The sequence below is a fragment of the Sycon ciliatum genome, chromosome 4 (assembly GCF_964019385.1).
Source record: "Sycon ciliatum chromosome 4, ocSycCili1.1, whole genome shotgun sequence".
Classification (NCBI taxonomy): Eukaryota; Metazoa; Porifera; class Calcarea; order Leucosolenida; family Sycettidae; genus Sycon; species Sycon ciliatum.
The window spans coordinates 12,226,771-12,244,339 of record NC_088646.1 but is presented as its reverse complement, the minus strand read 5'-3'; the positions used below and the strand labels follow the sequence as shown (position 1 = coordinate 12,244,339).

Here is a 17,569-nt window from a genome sequence, read left to right as displayed (position 1 = left end):
CGTTCGAGAGCAATTTGTTTTGGGGCTGGTGGCACGCGCCCAGCAGCAAGTGACTGTCTCGTCACGAAACCAGTCGGCCATCTCTTTTCGCATTCCCGGATACGCGTCAAAGTCACACGCGCTCTGGCCGCCACCGCACAGTCCAAACGTGACTGAAAAGAAGTCCACCAGATGCCTGTATTCATAGGCGATAAGCGGTCCACCGCTCTTCTCCGGCGGGTACACAAGATTGAAGTAACCGCCACCCTTCTCGTACATGTACTGTATGGTGTCGTTTGACATTCTGTTTGCATAGTCACGCATTGACTGAGCGTCTATACCACGCTTCTGCACGTCGTACAGTCTGGCCATTTCTCGCATCATCCAGACATTGTTGCCCTGACTACACCCAGGCATCACGTGCTTGTACGAACCAGAGAAGCCGTCCATCCGCCAGGCAAAGTCGACCAGAGATGTCCCCTCGATGACGTACTGCTTCCAAAATGTTGCGACGTTGGCAAGCGCCTCCTCCACGGTCATATTCGTGGAGCCCGCCTTAGACTTGAGAAACGCCTCGTCATTGTTGACTCTCAAATGGTTTGATATGGTCATGAACAATGCCCAGAGGTTATAGCAGTAAAACCCAGTAGGTGGACTTGCAGGACTGGCTTCATTGCTCTCCGTGCCATCACGCCACATCACTGTACGCTTGTCATGCGATGGTTGTTCGGAATGTGATGGGAACTTGCAGGAGACTGTACCTGGTGGCGAGCAGTCCATGGCGTAATGATTTGAACCGGTGGCCGTCGGGTCTGAGTGAAGCCATGCCTGCAGCGTAGGGGTGCGCCCGGCCGGCTCCAGTAGCGACAGCATCATGGACGTGAGTGATTCATCCCACCACCAGCTGGTCGCGCCGCCTATGCCACGGTCTGGCCAGCCCAGATTGCCTTGGCCATTGACAAACACGGTCTTGTAGACAATGGGCAGATTGGTACGCGCCTGTGTCACCACCGTCAGAATAGACGTGTAGAATACACGTTCTATATCAGCACCTCTCTCCGAACTGATACTCAGTGTGGGCAGATTACCACTGAACTGCTCTTGTTTCGAGTCAAACACCGCTTCCCATCGGTCCTGCCAGCGGTCAGCAGCAGCTGTAAACACACTATCAAATTCGGCTTCACTCGCATCCAGGCTGTTGAGTTGTGTGAGAGCGTCAGAAGTGGTATCAGCCACTACTAACGCAACACGTACAATAACCGATGTATTCACAGGAATGCCAGGAATTTTAAAGTTAGCTTGGGGTACAGTTCCAGCTTGCGCAGTAATATCAGCTGATGTGCCCAAGCACACAAATGCCGCAGCGGCTGGCTTTGAAGTTTGTGTTGAAGCCGCCATGTCCTGCGCTGTAACTCCACGACTGCCAGGCCTTATCAGGACGGTGTAGTTGAACTGTGAGAACTGATTAGGTGTTGGAAATACCCACGTGCCAACTGTGGATAGTTTTCGCACCATGCCATTCAGGTGCAGGCTAAGCTGGAATGGCTCGACAGCCGCACTCGCCATGCTGTTCATCAGCTGGATTTTCCAGAGCACCGCATTGGCCTCGAACTGCATGCGAGTGTCGGTCTGAATGTGTAAGCCAGCCGGCACATCGCCACCCTTCGACGTACGACGACCTGCCGAGTAGGCACTCCACATCGTTTCCTCGGCAGGAATATGCTTGCCATTTATCAATAGCTGTCCGCAGCCGTACGGCGTAGCGGCACTTGCGCCACACCCAGCGTAGGGCGGTAGCTCCAGTGCGTTGATTGCGAATAGGTCGACCGGTCGAGTATTCTCCGGAGATACACCAGCACTACCCCAGAAATTGTTGATGGTCGGCAAATCTCTAGCTTGAAATGGTTCCTGGTTTAGGTCGACCCAATCCCCTGCGAGGTCATCCACGGTTGGGACCGACCCTTGGACCAGTCCCGAGGCGCACGCAATCATCAGCAAGTGACCCGCGGCTAGCGGGGTTGCTCTTGTGAATCGGAACATGTTTTTCCAATCTTCCTCAGTTTCAGGCTGATCGCTGTCTGAGTGAAGCCCGAAGGTGCGACGAACAGCAAAATGATTTTCTGCCTTCGAGCTGATGAATGAACCCCAGCGCCACCGTAGCCAGTCAGAGGGTAGATCTACCCGGGTGTGCATACCCTAGGGTACCCTACCTTCAAATGACAACTGCCTGTCTCGCAGTAGGTGTCATTTTTCACACCCTCCTTCATCACGGTCTACAATGCTGAATAAGTACTGACTGTTTTGGTCTTCATTCGATAATTATATTATTCTTCATTCAGGAGTCTCCAGATCAAATATCACTGACATACACGTAGAGTCTAATTGTTAGATTGACAGCATGAAACAAGGTGGAGGACACTGTGTTCGGAAACAGTGACCTTACTACAATCTTCCGCGGTGGGCAGAAGTTGGAAGAAAAAGAAAAAGAAAAAGAAGTCTTTATACAAGTTAAAGAAAAGAGCGAAGAAAACAAGACGACATCAGGAGTAGTCTCCTAACCCCCTAGCATAATGAGGGTCAGAACCGGGTGCGATACCCATATGGTTCAAATGGTCCGCAGGGACCGGGGCTCTGCCAACCGCGGAAGGTTGTTTATGTAGTATTCACTGTTTCCGAACACAGTGTCCTCAACTTGTTTCATGCTGTCAATCTAACAATTGCGTGAACTATAACATGGTTTATCTAAGGCTGCATTCGATTGTAGAAACTGGATCCCGATCCCCGCCGACCAGGTCACTTCGATCGGACGGATACAATCGAATGTGCACAACCGATAATCCGTTTCAAGGCCTTAGCAACCGCGTTGCTACAGCTCATCCCGTAGTATCTGTACGCGTTGTGGTAAACTCTTGACCTAGTGTACGCATATTGCGAGTTTTGAGTAGATACAAGTCGTACTATCGAAATGAATCCGTCGAATCCGTCTCTGGGAGGTGGGTTGACTGGATCCGAATCCGTGCTCTCGGGATCCGGATTCGTACAATCGAACATGCACAAATTTGGCGAATCCGGGTCCGGGGCTGATGGATTCGTACAATCGAACATGCCCTAATACTGGTTTTTAACCAGTGTTAGGTTATAATTATCATACGTAGAATCTACTACTATAGTAGGCTTTCCCTAAATCAGCCGGGCGAAAAATTCGCCGAGACTTATCGAAAAATCTATGAAAAGAAAAAGAACCAAGGGCAAGGAATTACAAGTTTCACTATAATGCCCACTTTCACCACCAGTTACAACACAATCAGCTCATGCTCTAACATTGCACGGTACTGACGTTCTACAACTACTCAAGTAACTGGTTATCAGCTCTAGCATATCTTGGATGCGCCGCGTGACAACGAAAAATATCCTAAGGCCCTTCCAATAGAGACTTTCAGCTCTTGCTTGCTTTGGTTACGCTCACCTTCCCCTCGTATGTTATCATAATAATTTTTATTATAACTTAGAACCTTCCAAGCAATTAGTTGGAAGGCTGTTGGAGTGCGCATCCATGATGTGCTAGAGCTGATAACCAGTTAGTTGTAGAACGTCAGTACCGTCGGTCAGTGTCGTGCAATGTTATCGCATGAGCTGATTGTTTAGTGACTGGTGGTTTACATGGACATTATAGGGTATTACTAAAATGTAACTTGTAGTTCCTTGGTCCTTTTTCTTTTCTATAAATTACATTTATCCTTGGCTAGCTCTCCATCTGAGTCCATTGTGGAAAAATCGCTAAGCTTTTCGCCGATTTTGGAGGGTTCCTTTGTGAGTCGCCGAAAATCTACCAAATGTTGTTGCAAAGTGCGTTTACGAACGAATGATGTTGCTGCAAGCATGACCGCTCGAGCTTTCTACTTCAGTACTTGTACCGGTAGTACTAGGGCGTTGAGGTCGTGTGACTCGTGTCCTTTGACCTCCTCTCAAACAAACACTAGCCGTTAGAAAGAGCTTTACTACTTAATTATAGTAAATAAAAATACTACACTACAACGTACAGTTACAGTCTACTCCATCTAGCAGAGCTGTATTTCCAATATCTCACCAATTTTGAAGCCAATATGCCAACACTGATTCTTTTAGCAGATTGTCCAAAACTTGTATATTCCAATTTTGCAGCCAATTTTCGAACAACCAGCTGATTATGCAGCCCAGTCTGATGCACTTTTGAGCCGAGCGAAACTGAGCCGAATACAGTAGGCGAAAAAACAGCCGAATTGGGGAAAGCCTATTTCTGAGGCAGGTCAGAAGATTGTGTCAGTACTGTTGCCGAATTCCACACATTGAAAGAACCAAGGTTATCTGGCAAGCCAGGGTCACCTGTTCTTGTCAAAGAACTGCCCAAAACACCAATTTAAAAATGTAACGAGAATGAACAAGACTGGGGCAGCAGTGCACGCACTCAAATTGATTATAGCCGTGAGACAATTTCATAGCAGAAAAAGCTTGGAGTATAATTTATCAGGAGCATTTATAGAACTAGTAGATAAGATCATCAGCATATTGCTTCATCTCTGGGGATTTTGCCCAGTCAATCGTACCCTTATTGGTGGAGCAGTCAAAATGGACAGTGGTGCCACTGGCAAATTTACGTGTGTAGACACTTTTCGTCTTTGAAGGTCGGCCGAGAGGGGCACCAAGTGGCTTGTCATAGGAGGCTTTCCACTGGGAGTCTATACTCGTACTAGTGAACCATGGCCCACAGCCGAAGTAGGAGTAGTTTCCAGCTCCGATAAGAAAGGCGGCAAGATGATCTTGTATGCCCTCATCCGTTGTGCAATCACCACCAACCATGTGTGCTTCTACAAGCTTACCACGGTCGGCAGTCCATTGAAGGAGCATGATGTCCTCCTCGGTAGGTCTGAAAACCTCGATCATTGCAGCATTGACGCCCGGCATACCGTATCCATGGTTGGCAATGAGCGGGCCGCGTTTCAGCTGCTCCTGGAACGCCTGAAGCGTGGTGACGTGTGACGCCATCAGATTCACGCTCATGTCAGTAGTCATGTTCTGGTGAGGCAGTCCGTCAACGGGTCGGTCGACGAAACACCCATCCACCGCTCCGCTGGGGACAAGGTCGAGGCAGGCGTGCATGAAGAGTTCCGAGACGGCTTCCTGCGTCGTATCATACACTAGCAGGTCTTTCGTGTTGTGGGCGCCAGCATTAATCTACACAAACCAATGCCATAACAAGAAACAATGCCACAAGAAGAAACAATGGGATTTGGGCCAGCTACAAAAAAACCTGACACCTCCAAATGAAGTACATGTACACTGCTCACAGTCATTATTACACCACCATACCCCCTCCCCAGCACTGTGCTACCACCATACCCCCTCCCCAGCACTGTGCTACCACCATACCCCCTCTCCAGCACTGTGCTGGCAAAGAATACTCAGTGTCTATCCAGTGAACAAAAAGTGGCACTGATCAATGACTGATCTCTTGGTTGCAAAGCAATGAACAGGTTCAGCATGAAACGTGTTGAAGACCTCACTCACCCCAACTTTGACGACATTGCCAAATTGATCATGAAGCCACCAGCTCTCGTTCTTGGCAAAGTTCTCGTGCAATCGATACTGTGGATAGTCCAGAACCATGTTGTAGTAGAAGATTCCTGTGATGTTTGGGTTGATCTTTTTCACAGATTTCAACGTATCCACAATGCGATCTTCCTCACAGCACACCCATTTCTCAGCAGGATAATGATATCCACTGTTGGGACCTTGATACTTCTCAATTGTGACAATTGGAAACTTGGCCATGATCTGTAATGCCTGGTCGTTGAATGGTCCAGTTGTGTTCGATGTATGAATGAACACAGGAACGTGGTCCCAGCTGAACTGAACATTGGGTGGCGGTGCATTAGGCAGAGCAGTAGCTGGTGGAGATTTACAATTTACGCCACTTGCCACGGTCAGATGCTTCTGACCGTGAACGAACTGCGGATTCCAGTAGTCATCCGTGCGCAAGTAGCAGTTGTTCGCTAGACCCTGGGTGGCATTCTCGAAGAAGAGTGTCCACGAATGGCATCTCGTGGTGCCGTTGACACAAGCACTCTGACATTGCTTCCACGTTTCTGTCTTTCCCGGGACTAGCACAATTCTCTTTCCGTCGGGCTGGTTGCTTGGATAAAGATTATCCCCGCTGATCACGAATTCGTCGAAACACATACCGCGTGCACCAATAGAATCAGTCAACAGCATTAGCAAAGGAAGCAATGCTATTGTCTGGATGCATCTCGAGTTTGAGATGGTCATGACTGCTGCTGCCGTTGTGGTTGCAATAACAAAAGGATGGGGGGGGGGGGGACGTGATTCACTGAGAGCGAGAGAGGGAGTCAAAACCGTTCCTCGAGCGTGCCCTTGCAGCCTTGGACATTGTCCTCGGTCTAAGTCGATTGCCAGCCGCTAGAAGTAATGAAATCCAGAAAAGTGTCAACCTTTCTTTTTACCGCAACCAAAATGTTCACCTTCGAAGGACAGACTCTGTGACTTGTGCACTTCGCTTCGCTATGGCTTTTTTCAATTCAAATGTCATGACTGTATAAATATGACGCAAATCATGCAAATATTGAAATAATATTTGCATGATTACTAGTACTATTATAGTATAGTAGGATCCAAAAACCGCCCGCGTACCGTACTCGCGCGATTAGAGCCCTCTCTTGAATAGTGCAGTGCAGTGCCGCATGCCTTAGAGCCAGTGAAAAAATAAAACCCTCTCTTGAATAGTGCCCCCCCCCCCCCCAGTTTGTAACCAAGAGCATGTGAAAGTAACATTAGTTTGTTCTTTTGGTAATGTTCTTGACCATGTCATTGCACTCGTGGTTTCAGGATCAAAATCGCAGTTCTTGTTGCCGTTTCTGTTGAGTCGTGATAGCAAGAGTTTGTAGTGACCTACTCACTGAGTATTACGTCATTCTACAAACGCATACGCAAGAAATAAAATCATTCTCTTTGGTCACAACTTCTTCGTTGTCCGGTTGGCCAAAGTAGCCGTCGTCTAGGGCCCGACGTAAAACCCTAAATTGGTGACCCCCGACGCTGCGCTCTTCGGAGTTTTGAACATGCCATCCCTGAGCTCGGCCCGCCGCAGTTTCCTGCTCGCCTCAACTCTCGGGATCCCGTCAATCGCCGGCTGTTGACGTAAAACTTGAGCCTCACCACCACTCGTCACTGGATCCGCCTCGGAGCTGCTGTGGCCCCTGCCACCCTCCCGGCCCACCTGGATACCCCGCTATCCTGCCACGGCACATCGTCCAGTCGTCTTCGTCCTGGCCTCAAGCTGGAAATTGGCCACCTCCACCCGTCGTACCAGCTCACTCACTGTGCACGCACGCAGGCACACGCCCGGCACCGGACCCCATGGAGCTGCGCTCGCCTCCATCTGTCCCCGCCTCACTTCGCATGCCTCGCATCAGTGCAGCGCTCCTGCTGGTATCCCGCCAAGCCTGCAACATGCAGCCGCCTCTGACATGATTATACTCCTCTGTCACGCGTACATTTCCTTTCTTTCCGCCTCTGACACGATAACACTCCTCTGTCACGCGTACATTTCCTCTTTTCTTTCTTTCTGCCTCTGACATGCTCTCCACCTCTGTCACGTTAACACACCTCTGACACGTTAACCCGCCTCTGTCATGCATTTCTCTCTTTCCTGCTTTTCTGATTTTTGTTTCGGCATTTGTGCCACGTTGTTTAACAAATTTCACACACGCAGCGCTCTCGCTTGTACATATGTATCATATTATTATATTTTTGCCTTTCCGCCTTGTACATGCTGCGCTTTCCTTTCTCTTCTCTTTCTTGTTTCTTGTTTATCGTGCTTCGCTCCTCTCGACCTCACCACTGGCGGGGGAGTACTGTAGTGACCTACTCACTGAGTATTACGTCATTCTACAAACGCATACGCAAGAAATAAAATCATTCTCTTTGGTCACAACTTCTTCGTTGTCCGGTTGGCCAAAGTAGCCGTCGTCTAGGGCCCGACGTAAAACCCTAAAAGTTCATAACCCCCAAGAGTGTGCAACTCCTGATCAGTCCCTGTATGGAAGCCCGCTCGGCGGAATTCCTTCATTGCGTCATTTTTGGTGCAGTGCGATGAGTCACGCCGATGAATTCTTCTAAAATTTACAGTCAAACCAGGATGCTTCCCCAGGGTAAACTGCCTAAAAACTGCGATTCTAGTCTGAGCCTCAAGAAGCAAAAGTGAAACAAAGCACACGATCCGATCCTAAAGACAAAACTATTTATTTTTTCGATGCAATGGTGACTCTTCATCGCCTTCTTCTTTCACCAGTGCAGTCAGTCTCTTCAAGAACAATTTCTTCCCCAGACCATCGGCATATTTCCGGTGCTTTCCTCGAGGATGATTTCAAATGGTTGAGGAACTTGAGAGAATACGTCGCAGGAGCATTTTTCGGCTGAGTTGCACAGCTATCAGAATGACTGTCCTCGGCGGCAATGCAATATTTTTTAACAGCGTCCTCACTTCTTCCTGTCGCGATGTTCATGGATTCTTGGAGAAAGAGTTCAAGTTGTTTTTGAGAAAGTACGACTTGTACGTCCGAAATGTCTACAAAAAAAGCTTCGAAAAGTCGAGGCTACAGCCTTGAGTTAGGAGCGGTTCAGGGTATAGTTTCCAGAAATCGCAAAGAACCCAAATTTACCTCGGATGACAAGCTGCGCATGACGTAATGTAGGAATTTCGCCGAGCGCTGGGTCTATGCCCGTTGCACACTCTTGGGGGTTATGAACTCTTGGTGATAGTTTACAGTCACCTTTGGCTCTGTTAGAATCTTTCGCTGGAGAAGAAATCTATTCGTATCTCTATTGGACAAATAACTGAATTCAATGGAATTGTGGTTAAGACAAACTTTTTGCTTTGTTTTATGCTGGATGATGCAAATGTACCAGCATTGAAAAAATAGACACTACTCCATAATCAAGCGTTATCATGCAGATCGAAGGCGGGAGGAAGATGAGGAGGAGGTCAGATCCACTAATCAGAGGCCAATCTACCCAAAGGCTGAAGTTCAGTTGTTGCATCCGTAGACCTACGTCATGCCTCCGGGTGCATGTTGCTTGGGAAACGTTTTTATTGTTGTGATGCAAGCATCACGGTTGGAAAAATTCTTCTGCTTCCAAGCTAGATCTGATCCTGATACATGTACATGACATTATGTACAGAAGTCAGAAGTCATACTTTTTTGTTTTGGACAATGTAAATATGCCATGCTTTGTGGACAATGTAAATATGCCATGCTTTGTGGACAATGTAAATATGCCATGCTTTGTGGACAATGTAAATATGCCATGCTTTGTGGACAATGTAAATATGCCATGCTTTGTGGACAATGTAAATATGCCATGCTTTGTGGACAATGTAAATATGCCATGCTTTGTGGACAGAAGACTGTAACACTGAGAGTGCAAGTCATGTACTTGCAGCACTCAACATGCACAACAACACAAGTAACTCCTCAGTCAATAGTGCAGTGAAACCTGTCTAAGGCGAGAGCGCACAAGGAGCCACGATTCAAAATGTGCTGGCGGTGCACAGGTGGTCTCCGTATCCAGTGTCATTGGACTCGAAATGCGCGTGGGCCTAGTTGTAGTGGTCTTCTGGGACAGGTGGTCACCTCGACAGGGTTTACTGTGCTAGTGCTAGTAGATCAGGCTACTAGCCTGAGTAGTCATGCAAGAATATCATGTAATACAGTCACCATGAATATGCTTAACCCACACTGTCTTTCTTTCAAAGTCGGTGTCTCAGTCAGTGTGTCTACTCAGTACACCTTTGCCACAAGTCACAGCTGTCCGATCACAACAACGCTGTGACAGTGAGTTTTTTAAACTGCAGTTTGGTACAGAATGACGGTTTCAGAGACCTCAAGGTGAAGCACATTGGTAACAGTGCATCCATATGCATGTACATACCCATGATACCCATACAATAAGAAGGCTCACTGTGTGCATGGGCCTCCCTTCAATGCGTGCACAGTGAGAAAACTACGTGCATGAATGCACACATTCACACGACGTTTTCGACGGTATTGCTGCTACTATTGCAACAGTTTAGCATAGTTGCAAATGACAACGACAATAGCGAACAGCATTGTATTGTCCTTCAGATCATGATCAACTGGTTGCTGACCCATTCTGCTGTGTTAGAGATTCACTTTTCGCCCAGTGAATTTCACCTTTGTTTGTAGAACAGTCGAACTGAACAGTTGTACCACTGGCAAAGTCCCTCTTGTAAACCAGTTCTGTCTTAACAGCACGACCCGTTGGGGGACCCAGCGGTTTCTCATAGGACGTCTTCCACTGGTAGTCAATGGATAGTGCACTCGTGAACCAGGAGCCACAGCCAAAGTAGGAGTAATTACCTGCTCCGATAAGGAACGCCGCTAGGTAATCCTGGATGCCTTCGTCTGACTCGCAGCCATGCTCTGAAATCATGTGCGCTTCGACGAGTTTTCCGCGATCTGCACACCACTGCAGCGTCAGGATGCCCTCTTCCGACGCAGGAAAAACGGCAATCATCACGGAATTGATGCCGGGCATGGCATACGCATGGTTGGCAATGAGCGGTGCTTGCTTTAAGTTGTGCTGCAGCTGCTGCAGTGTGGTGACGTGTGATTCTAGATTGTCCAGTATCATGTCGTCAGTCAAGCCATCATGGCTGGATAGTCCGGTTACAACTGGCCTATCAACAAAGCAACCGTCCACCGACCCAGCTTGGACTAAACCAAGGCAGGCATTCATGAAGAGATCGGCAACTGCTTTCTGAGTTGTGTCATAGACCAGCAAATCAGCATTGCCGTGTCCACCTCCCTGCAGCAGCAACCCAGACAGAATCACAAACTCACATAGAATCGCAAACTCATGGTATTCATAGGTTGCAGTAGAGCATCGATTTTTCAGAGGACCGATTATCCAGAATGACTGGGACTCTGCTTTTGTGCATGTGCATGGTAGAACTACTAGTACATGATCTAGGACGTTTTCTCAATGACGAAACTCTATCGCATGCATGTATGAGCCCTATACAGCACATGTTTCTGTGACTATCTCATTACCCGAACCTTTCCCTCATCTAAACCCCTTCTGAATGGCGTCTGCCCCTAAGGGTACGGGTAATTAATGCTCTACTGCTTGTATAGACTTGGGGAAATAAAGCGAGCTATTGGCAATACCTCTACCGTGACCTTCCCTGAACATTATTATATAAATTATATCTTATGGCCAAGAATCACTGCTGGGTCAAAGTTAGTTAGCTGAATTTTTTTGCACCAGCATGGCAATATAAAAAAACTTGAGAAGGGTAGTTAAATTGAGGTGAAGTTTCATTTCGTCTCTTCTCACTATATAGCATAATATACGAAATGTCACTCCGTAGTCTCGTACACAATGCACAAGTAGAATATTCCAGCGGTATTTTGTCAACTCCCACTGAACCTCATCTCGGCTTTCAATGAATTGGGTAAATGCTCCTACTGCACTCTGAGATCACCATCAGCCCCCAGGACTTGTATTCACTATTCTTCTCTCTGTCTCTCTCTCTCTATAATTATATCTATCTCTATCTCTCTCTCTCTCTCTCTCTCTCTCTCTCTCTCTTCCTCTATCTCTCTCTCTCTCTCTCTCTCTCTCTCTCTCTCTCTCTTCCTCTCTCTCTCTCTCTCTCTCTCTCTCTCTCTCTCTCTCTCTCCTCTCTCCTCCTCTCTCTCTCTCTCTCTCTCTCTCTCTCTCTCTCTCTCTCTCTCTCTCTCTCTCTCTCTCTCTCTCTCTCTCTCTCTCTCTCTCTCTCTCTCTCTCTCTCTCTCTCTCTCTCTCTCTCTCTCTCTCTCTCTCTCTCTCTCTCTCTCTCTCCCTCTCTCCCTCTCTCCCTCTCCCTCTCCCTCTCCCTCTCCCTCTCCCTCTCTCTCTCTCTCTCTCTCTCTCTCTCTCTCTCTCTCTCTCTCTCTCTCTCTCTCTCTCTCTCTCTCTCTCTCTCTCTCTTCTATTGGCGCGCCTGGTTGTGATGAAGCCGAGACCCAAGGTCGGCAGAGCATCCCAGACCACGCCACCACTCCCCTTATTCATGGCTCACACATGACGGGTTTACGTGGCTCTAGTAAAAAAATTCAACAAAACTCACCTTTACTCGCAAGACATTGCCGTGTTGGTCATGAAGCCACCAGCTCTCGTTCTTGGCAAAGTTCTCGTGCAGTCGATACTGTGGAAAGTCCAACACGATGTTGTAGTAGAAGATTCCTGTGATGTTTGGGTTGATCTTTTTCACAGATTTCAACGTATCCACAATGCGATCTTCCTCACAGCACACCCATTTCTCAGCAGGATAATGATATCCACTGTTGGGACCTTGATACTTCTCAATTGTGACAATAGGAAACTTGGCCATGATCTGCAATGCCTGGTCGTTGAATGGTCCAGTTGTGTTCGATGTATGAATGAACACAGGAACGTGGTCCCAGCTGAACTGAACATTGGGTGGAGGTGCATTAGGCAGAGCAGCAGCTGGTGGAGATTTGCAGTTCACGCCGCTTACTACGGGCAAATCCACGCCTGGCTCGTATAAATACTCCGGATTCCAGTATTCATCCGTACGTCCGAAGCACGTCTTTGTCAGACCTTTGGAGTACGAATAATACGTCCAAGAGTGACAGGGTTCACTGCTGTTCGCACACGCCTCTTGGCAATCCTGCCAAGTGTCCTTCTCCCCCAAAGAAACAATTCTCTTGCTCTCGGCCTTTTGGAGCGGGTAAAGATTGTCACCGCTAAACACAACCTCGTCAAAACAACCAGCCGTAATTCTTGACTTACCAAACAACCAAACACCACACAGACAAGCAGAAGTACTCCAGCAGGGAATCGGGTACACATGCTCGCCCTCTTACAAGCCAAATGAAAACTCATCGTTTCTGGAGTGAGTAACTAAAGTTACTTCGTGTGCGTGGGACCGACTGATCAACAACCACGACAGTAGAGCTACAGAACATGTTCAGGAAAGGAGGATACTGATTGTGATTGTGTATTGCCAGATCCGAAGACTGAGTAAAGGTAGAGTCCACTTCTACCGCCGCAGTACCGGTAGTTCAGTCGTGGCCGGCCGACCCGCGAGTCAAAAGCAGCGCCGCATTTCTTTTTCAACTGCATCATACACCATGATATCGATACACGGTCAACAATCCATCCGAGGGCCGCAGGTAAGGAGCCGCATGAGCATTGGCGCTGCCTTTGGCTCACTCATACTCATACACGAGTCATAGTGACCCGGGGCTAGTGGGGTTGCTCTGGTGAACCGGAACATGTTTTTTCCAATCTTCCTCAGTTTCAGGCTGATCGCTGTCTGAGTGAAGGTGCGACGACCAGCAACAGCAAAATAATTTTCTGCCTTCGAGCTGATGAATGAAACTCTGCGCTACCATAACCAGACAGGGAGTGCAGTCTTCACTACTTCAGACCCTACCTTCAAAATGACAAAATGACTGTCTGGCAGTACTAGAGGTGTCATTTATCACATTATTTATCACCTTATTTATCACGGTCTACAACCAACTGACTGTCTGACAACGCTGAGATGGTAGAGATGCCTTGGTCTTCATTCTTCATTCAGCGAATCTCCAGATCAGACATTAGGGAAGAACATACAGGCACAGTCCAATCACCACTCTTTCACCAAGCCCGAGCACAACTACAAATGTCCCACAGCATGTTCATTTCTGAGCCAGGTCAGAGGTTTGTATCAGTACTGTTGCCAGATTCCACACATTGAAAAAACCAAGGTTATCTGGCAAGCCAGGGTCACCTGTTCTTGTCAAAGAACTGCCCAAAACACCAATTTAAAAATGTAACGAGAATGAACAAGACTGGAGCAGCAGTGCACGCACTCAAATTGATTATAGCCGCGAGACAATTTCATAGCAGAAAAGCTTGGGGTAAATTTATCAGGAGCATTAATTTTATAGTACTAGTAGATAAGATCATCAGCATATTGCTTCATCTCTGGGGATTTTGCCCAGTCAATCGTACCCTTGTTGGTGGAGCAGTCAAAATGGACAGTGGTGCCACTGGCAAATTTTCGTGTGTAGACACTTTTCGTCTTCGAAGGTCGGCCGAGAGGGGCACCAAGTGGCTTGTCATAGGAGGCTTTCCACTGGGAGTCTATACTCGTACTAGTGAACCATGGCCCACAGCCGAAGTAGGAGTAGTTTCCAGCTCCGATAAGAAAGGCGGCAAGATGATCTTGTATGCCCTCGTCTGTTGTGCAATCACCACCAGCCATGTGTGCTTCTACAAGCTTACCACGGTCGGCAGTCCATTGAAGGAGCATGATGTTCTCCTCTGTAGGTTTGAAGCCCTCGATCATTGCAGCGTTGACGCCCGGCATGCCGTATGCATGGTTGGCAATGAGCGGGCCGCGTTTCAGCTGCTCCTGGAACGCCTGAAGCGTGGTGACGTGTGACGCCATCAGATTCACGCTCATGTCAGTAGTCATGTTCTGGTGAGGCAGTCCGTCAACGGGTCGGTCGATGAAACACCCATCCACCGCTCCGCTGGGGACAAGGTCGAGGCAGGCGTGCATGAAGAGTTCCGAGACGGCTTCCTGCGTCGTATCATACACTAGCAGGTCTTGAGTGTTGTGCCCATCGCCCTACATGAAGCAATGCCAGAACAAGAAACAATGGGATTTGGGCCAGCTACAAAACTTGACCTTGACCTGCAATTGTACACTGCTTACAGTCAAATTACACCACCATATCCCCCCCCCCCCTCCCCAGTATTTCTGGTATGCTGGCCAAGGATAATGAATGCCTATCCAGTTATGGGTACTTTGCCTATCCAGTTATGGGTACTTGACGTGCACTGATCAATGACTGATCTCCCGTTTACAAAGCAATAAACAGGTTCAGCTTGAAAGGTGCTGAAGACCTCACTCACCCCAACTTTGACGACATTGCCAAATTGATCATGAAGCCACCAGCTCTCGTTCTTGGCAAAGTTCTCGTGCAATCGATACTGTGGAAAGTCCAGAACCATGTTGTAGTAGAAGATTCCTGTGATGTTTGGATTGATCTTTTTCACAGATTTCAACGTATCCACAATGCGATCTTCCTCACAGCACACCCATTTCTCAGCAGGATAATGATATCCACTGTTGGGACCTTGATACTTCTCAATTGTGACAATAGGAAATTTGGCCATGATCTGTAATGCCTGTTCGTTGAATGGCCCAGTTGTGTTCGATGTATGAATGAACACAGGAACGTGGTCCCAGCTGAACTGAACATTGGGTGGCGGTGCATTAGGCAGAGCAGTAGCTGGTGGAGATTTACAATTCACGCCACTTGCCACGGTCAGCAGCTTCTGATCATGAACGAACTGCGGATTCCAGTAGTCATCCGTGCGCAAGTAGCAGTTGTTCGCTAGACCCTGGGTGGCATTCTCGAAGAAGAGTGTCCACGAATGGCATGCCGTGGTGCCGTTGACACAAGCACTCTGACATTGCTTCCACGTTTCTGTCTTTCCCGGGACTAGCACAATTCTCTTTCCGTCGGGCTGGTTGCTTGGATAAAGATTATCCCCGCTGATAACGAATTCGTCGAAACACATACCGCGTGCACCAATAGAATCAGTCAACAGCATTAGCAAAGGTAGCAATGCTATTGTCTGGATACATCTCGAGTTTGAGATGGTCATGACTGCTGCTGAGACTGAGGTTGCAGTTGCCAAAGGAGGGAGGGGGGCGTGATTCACTCAGAGCGAGAGAGGGAGATAAGTCAAAGACTTGAAAGAGAAGGCAGTTCCTCGAGCGTGCCCTTGCAGCCTTGGACCTTGGTCTACGTCGATTGCCAGCCGCTAGAAAGTAGTGAAGTCCAGAAAAGTGTCAACCTTTCTTTTACCCCAACCAAAAATAATGATTATTTCGAAGGACCGACCAGTACTAGTAAGTACTACACGGTGCATCGGTGACTTGTGCAAGTTGTGGCGTGCACGTCGCGTCGCCATGGCTTTTTTAGGATCCGTGCCGCCCCTTATTTACTACGACATAAATAGCTCATTATCCACATGTCCGTTGCGTCTCTGTGTTTTTCACTGTTTTTATTTGACATTATCTTTCTTTACGGAGTTGTTGTTGCTGTTCATTTTGCTACTCTTTCTTTTTCCCTCCCCTTATTTTTATTTAACGCCGTGGTTGGCAATCACCCGGTGTTTCCACCGAGTCTTGACTCGACGACTTGAGATATTGTAATAAAATATACAATCATGTATTATAAATAATAGAATGAGCCGTACGTCATCGCGTGACCAAACTTTTCTGTGTAGCGCGCGGAGAAAGTCCTCGAACCCAGTCGGCCAGATCCTGGAATCCCTACTACTAGTACTAGTACTACTAGTAGTACTACATTCAATAGACCAATCTGCAATCACTGTCTGGGTTCGAAAGGGGGCATGTCACCTGAGAGTACACTGTACAACACATACATGGCACTACCTGATCAGCATGCGGCACAAGACGTGTTTGATAGTTCGCGTGTGAATGCGAGGGTAAGTACACGGTTTTCTCGTTAGTTGCATGCAAAAGAGACGATGCGACAGACAGCAAAGCCCTTTGTAGTTTTCTCTCTCGCACTGGTGGGTCTGCTGTTGGAGTTGAAATGCTAAGACATAATCCTTGTTTCGCTCTTCTGGGTAGTGTGAAGAGGTCAACGAACATGTAGAGCTCACTTTGATGAAGTAGGCAAGGCTGTGAGCGCTGTGGCTCAAAGCGATAGGCCCTAAATCTTACGAGATATTTCGAGTGCTATTGCCTGTTGCGAGCGCTTCGTTTTCGATGAGTCCTGCCTCTTTCCTGGCCGCTGCCCTCCTATAGGATCAACCACGAAGTGACTGTACTCATCTGCAGCCGATCAATGTTATATTACACAAGAAGATATCGTTTTCGCCAAGCCAGTGCCCCACCAAAGACCATCGCCGTGTCACACCGTCGGAACGAGTTCATGATGAGAAACATCATTCGCGCGTGATGAAGAACTATTTCGAAAGACAACAATCATAGTCTTTACCCCCGGGACGACAACTATGCGCACGTCCTGCAAGGGGAGAATGTCACCAGCGACATCAACGAAGACGACGGCAGTATTTCGGAAACCTGGAGTCAACAGAGGTCGTCAAGCTCCTCCGGCTCCAGCTCCGCGACCCGGTACATGTACAGTATAGGTGACATGTCGACACGAGCGTGCGGAAACACTGCATACACTGTAGTAATGTTGCGAGAGTTTGCGGAAGGAGTCCAAGTCGGGAAATCCATCAGCTCCAAAAGCTACCTGTAGGTGGGCGATGAGACTCCAGCTTCAGACTACAACAGTCAGGACTTGTAAATAGTTGAACTTTGTGAAGCAGCAGATCGAGAAGTTAGCTGAAATCGTAGCTGTTGCAGTATGTCGGTGCTATGTAGCTTGCATTTTTTACGGAGAGTCGATCGCCACGCGAATGTTTCTCTCCTCACCGAGAGCTAGCTGGCCTCCAAACTCCGTCA

At 47.9% G+C, this 17,569-nt stretch overlaps 3 protein-coding genes across 3 annotated transcripts; all 3 read right to left on the bottom strand.

Annotated features, from left to right (window-relative positions):
* Window positions 1-4,314: 4,314 nt before the first annotated feature.
* LOC135814525 (uncharacterized) lies at window positions 4,315-6,501 on the bottom strand. Its single transcript, XM_065327651.1, has 2 exons — window positions 5,524-6,501; window positions 4,315-5,190 (listed from the first exon to the last, which is right to left on the bottom strand). The coding sequence occupies exons 1-2, from the start codon at window positions 6,280-6,282 to the stop codon at window positions 4,501-4,503; spliced, it is 1,449 nt and encodes a 482-aa protein (XP_065183723.1). The 5' UTR covers window positions 6,283-6,501; the 3' UTR covers window positions 4,315-4,500.
* Window positions 6,502-9,867: 3,366 nt separating this feature from the next.
* Window positions 9,868-12,852, bottom strand: LOC135814524 (uncharacterized). Its single transcript, XM_065327649.1, has 2 exons — window positions 12,167-12,852; window positions 9,868-10,860 (listed from the first exon to the last, which is right to left on the bottom strand). Exons 1-2 carry the CDS (start codon window positions 12,428-12,430, stop codon window positions 10,165-10,167), a joined length of 960 nt encoding a protein of 319 aa, XP_065183721.1. The 5' UTR covers window positions 12,431-12,852; the 3' UTR covers window positions 9,868-10,164.
* An 892-nt stretch (window positions 12,853-13,744) lies between these two features.
* LOC135814523 (uncharacterized) lies at window positions 13,745-15,904 on the bottom strand. Its single transcript, XM_065327648.1, has 2 exons — window positions 14,971-15,904; window positions 13,745-14,683 (listed from the first exon to the last, which is right to left on the bottom strand). Exons 1-2 carry the CDS (start codon window positions 15,727-15,729, stop codon window positions 14,000-14,002), a joined length of 1,443 nt encoding a protein of 480 aa, XP_065183720.1. The 5' UTR covers window positions 15,730-15,904; the 3' UTR covers window positions 13,745-13,999.
* Between the last annotated feature and the right edge of the window lie 1,665 nt (window positions 15,905-17,569).

Bases quoted from the DNA above. Each gene is read 5' to 3' on its own strand.
- LOC135814524 (XM_065327649.1), bottom strand. From the start codon at position 12,430: ATGGCCAAGTTTCCTATTGTCACAATTGAGAAGTATCAAGGTCCCAAC. The intron at 10,861-12,166 runs GTGAGTTTTGTT...TTGCTGCTGCAG, and splicing joins GCAATGTCTTGCGAGTAAAG to GGAGGTGGACACGGCAATGC.
- LOC135814525 (XM_065327651.1), bottom strand. From the start codon at position 6,282: ATGACCATCTCAAACTCGAGATGCATCCAGACAATAGCATTGCTTCCT. The intron at 5,191-5,523 runs GTGAGTGAGGTC...TGGTTTGTGTAG, and splicing joins GCAATGTCGTCAAAGTTGGG to ATTAATGCTGGCGCCCACAA.
- LOC135814523 (XM_065327648.1), bottom strand. From the start codon at position 15,729: ATGACCATCTCAAACTCGAGATGTATCCAGACAATAGCATTGCTACCT. The intron at 14,684-14,970 runs GTGAGTGAGGTC...TGCTTCATGTAG, and splicing joins GCAATGTCGTCAAAGTTGGG to GGCGATGGGCACAACACTCA.